Source organism: Osmerus mordax, chromosome 9, assembly GCF_038355195.1.
Source record: "Osmerus mordax isolate fOsmMor3 chromosome 9, fOsmMor3.pri, whole genome shotgun sequence".
In the NCBI taxonomy this organism is placed as follows: domain Eukaryota; kingdom Metazoa; phylum Chordata; class Actinopteri; order Osmeriformes; family Osmeridae; genus Osmerus; species Osmerus mordax.
In genome coordinates this window covers 11,533,824-11,537,820 of record NC_090058.1, presented here as the reverse complement: position 1 = coordinate 11,537,820, position 3,997 = coordinate 11,533,824, and the positions used below count along the sequence as shown (strand labels likewise).

Genomic DNA, 3,997 nt, shown 5'->3' with positions numbered 1-3,997 from the left:
TTTACTGTTTTTCTCTTCATTTGTGTGGGTGATCAACATCCCTCTACTATCGTTCAGTATTATAATTGTTCAGAGGGAGATTTCTTGAAGTTGTTTGAAATTGTTGCATTTCATTGTTCAATTACAAATGACGCCTTGGGGCCAAATTCAATCTAAGGGGTATTAGCAATGTTGATGCTATAGCTTTGTTTGCGCCACTAATGTCTTGTTTTGAACGGAAACTGGAAGCCCAGATTTCAGAGTAAAGTATCAAAATGTCCCAGCCTGTCCGATGCAACACGTTCATTCCAAAGGAGGGCCATATGTAGCCCAATGCCTTCCTGTGTGATAAACACGCAAACATTATTATATAGCAATTTATTCATTTTGGCAAATGTCATCTGAAGGGCAAATTTACAGCTTTTACCAGAGTCATAGTACAATACTTCATAATTACAACATTTTACAGGTGCAGGTATTTCTTTTAATTTTTTTACTCAAGGACAGTGAGCTAAAAAAAACACAGAATATGCCAACACAGCGATGCAGGCAAGGACAGTAGCATGTCACTCTCTGGAACCCACAGTTGAAGTGAGAGTATATATCTTTCTATTGCATCAGGCGTGATACTGAAACTAGAATCTCACATCAGATCTTAAGAATTAAATGTTACTTCAAAACTTATGGCCTATTACTGCTTTAGGTTCAAGTTGAGTAGAGAAAATGGAGAAATACATTTACTAGAAACACTTCTGTCTGGTCAGTTTTAGGCCATTGTGAACAAATTTTTAAGTTTGCAACTTAATTTACTCAAAACCACAAATGTCCTTAAATAAAAGCAGACATTGACCACTAACATGTATAGATGCCGTGCACATAAATGTGTGAAAATGGTTCATGACAGCTGGATTAAGAACCTCACAAAATAGTTCTTTGTTTCATTTGTGGACCACAAGCAATTTGTATTCAAATGTTTCACTCAAGAATACTTAATATTCTACAACAGTCTCTCTCAAATAGAAAAGATAAAATTTTCAAATGTATTAACATTGAGTATTTTAAAATAGCAGTTTGGGATAAAGACCTATTCACCGATGTCCAATAAAGGGGATGGATCAGGGGGAGGGAGATGAAATTGGATACAAATTTTACACATAAGGAATTAAGAAAGAGTTACTGAAAAAAGCCCCACAGCCGAAATGCCCAAACTTCTTAATGTAAAAGAGCGCTTTCAATTGTCTAAGAGTCCATGAACTAATCGTTTCTAAAAAGGGCATTGAATTGCAGTATATGTTTAGTTTGCAGTATTCTCCAAATGTGCCACACAGTAACTCCCCACCATCTACCCATTCATGAAAAACACACAGTAGCGCCTCCTTCTAACACTACTGGCTACTGTACCTCTTGCAGAAGGTACAAATCTCAACCCCCAAGCCCGTAGGTTTCCCATTTGTACAGTTCATTATCATGACGGTTAACAGTGGATGTTTCATGTATCGACAGGGCGGTGCTTCTTGACTGAAGTGCAGTGTTGCTATTTGCTATTTATATATATCATAATCATATATATATATATATTCTTTTTTTTAAGTTTGAGTTATTTTGTCACAATAACATGGATGTGAATAGGCATGTTTCTGTGTGACTGATCTGCACAGACTGTGCCCAACCATAATGACAAATACATTGCCAAACTTACATTTACATGAAGTCATTTAGCAGACACTCTTATCCAGAGCGACTTACAGTAAGTACAGGGACTCCCCCCGAGGTAAGTAGGCTGAAGTGCCTTGCCCAAGAACACAACTTCATTTTTACGGGCCAGAATCGAACCGGCAACCTTCTGATTAATAGCCCAATTCCCTAACCACTCAACTTAAGCATAAACTATTTAAACTTTTTCAGCCATCATGTTTACCACCCAGTCTAGCCTGTTGTTGATTGTTCATCAAGTTTAATTTAGGTTGACAAAACGGGGGGAACAGTTTCAGAGCCCAAAAATGCTCACATATTAGCAAAATGAACATTTGGTTGGTTTCAAAAGCACATATATTATTAATTTACAAAGCCTCTTTCAAATAATAAATAAACAAATGAATAAATAAATAAACAAGCAGGCAAGCAAACATCAATAAACACTTTTTTTTTTCTTGAATCACATTTCAGATTCAAAAGTTTACTTACAAAATTGTTTCTGATAGTCCTTTACCAAGGCTTTGATTCACAAAAAAAGAACAGAAGCATTGTGTGATGCAAAATATGTAAACAAAGTCAGTAAAACGTTAGCAAAGCTATAGTCATACTGCTGTCCAAAGAATGTCTGAAAACTGCTGTTTTGGCAGAAATCACCTATGTTCCACACGTGCCTCCCAAATAAATGACTGTAAAGCCACACAATAGCTAATCCGCAAATAAACACTGCTGCTACTAAATGGAATGTTTTCAACCAGTCGTTCTGAACTACTTAAGGAAATTCCCAAGCCCCATATTTCAGTCACTTGGTTACATCGAGCATAGAAAAAAATACATATCTTCCGTTAAACAACAATTAGCCAGCCGATGGATTATAAACTTTGCTCCCAGTATCCATTAGTAGATTCCAGTTTTTTTGCCAAGCTTTTCATTGGGTTCTACAGGACTTACAATATCCCTTTGGCCAGGTAACAAATGGTTTGCTTCAATCTGTGGAAGAAACCATGGAACTTGGTACTGTAGATAGTAGGGGAGTCCAAATGTTTAGAACTCTCCTGACACAGTGTTTAACATATTTTTCCTCAATTGTTTCTCAACACAGTCTCAGAGTGGATACCTATGGATCGGGAACGGCTAAAGCACAGTGGCGTTGTGCCCTTCCATTCTCGGTAGCCTGGAATCCTGCACCGTTCCCATGGTAACCAGCAGCGGGCGGCTGTCCTCAGAAACAACCGATCGGCTTAAAGAAACAGAGGTGGGCAGCACCCCTCTCTGGGCAGAGCCTAAGGAGGAGGAGGTGGCAGGGGCTGGCGGGGGAGGGGGAGGAGGGGGGTTGGGGCCACCGTGGGAAGGCTCCAGGGGCAAGCCTTGCTCCTGGTATCCATAGCCTATGTTCCCACATGGGAATCGGCGTAGTCTGTAGAGAGGGACCGGTGGTAGGGCGGCTGAATCGAGGAGCAGCGGGGAGGGGTCAGCGTTGGAGGCGACTGAAGGGGGCGGGGGCGGAGGTAAGAGCGGACGGCAGAGACCCTGCTGCTGCTGCTGCTGGTGGTGGAGCAACTGCTGCTGAAGCTGATGGTGCTGCTGCTGGAATTGGTGCTGGAACTGCTTGTGCTGGTGCTGGAGCCCCAAGGCCCCCGCTGCCTCTGCCACCGTCCTCCCCACGTACTCCTGCCCCTCTCCGGGAACCCTGCCACCGCTGAGCCCTCCCACCGCTGGTGCTCCTCCTCCACCAACCCCGCTCTGCCTCTGCTGCTGCTGCTTCCTCTGCTGCTGCTGGAGGAACCAGGAGCCGTAGGTGGGGTTCCACAGGTTGGTGGGCTTCCCGTTGTGGCTCTCCTTTTCTGGGGGTTGACCCTGTGCACTGAAGGCCAGGTTGACGTGGCCTCCCTCTGGGCCGGGCTGGCTGGGGATCTTTGAAGCTGCCGTGGAGGTTACTGTGGCAGTGGTGGATGTTTGTGGGTGTGGGTGAGGGTAGGACTGGGGTTGGGCCAGGGCTGGGGGCTTGGGTTCTGCGGGCTGGCTGGGTTGGAGGAGAGGGTCGCCAGGTCTCCGGGTGTCCTCTGAGGGGTAGGAAGGGAGAGGCGTGGGTCCATCCTTATCGGGCATCTGCGCAGACACTAAAAGTGAGGGGGCTGTGGGGTCCTCAGGCCGCATTGGCACACGCTCCTCCTCCTCAGGTACAGGTCCATACTCCACAGGCAATGGGACATTTACCACATCAGGATCCTGTTCAGAACGTCATATATCTCCGGTCATTTCAACTTGAAATGTCCAAGATAGGCTTAACACTATTAAAGTATTTTGGTAAAAATGCCTTAAATAT

At 44.1% G+C, this 3,997-nt stretch overlaps 1 protein-coding gene across 1 annotated transcript in view; it reads right to left on the bottom strand.

Annotated features, from left to right (window-relative positions):
* Positions 1-2,788: 2,788 nt before the first annotated feature.
* Positions 2,789-3,997, bottom strand: part of alk (ALK receptor tyrosine kinase) — a 52,103-nt gene continuing 50,894 nt past the window's right edge. The window contains exon 25 of the mRNA XM_067243378.1: positions 2,789-3,900. Coding sequence (XP_067099479.1) covers positions 2,806-3,900 — 1,095 coding nt within the window. The 3' untranslated portion in view covers positions 2,789-2,805. The remainder of the gene's footprint in view (positions 3,901-3,997) is intronic.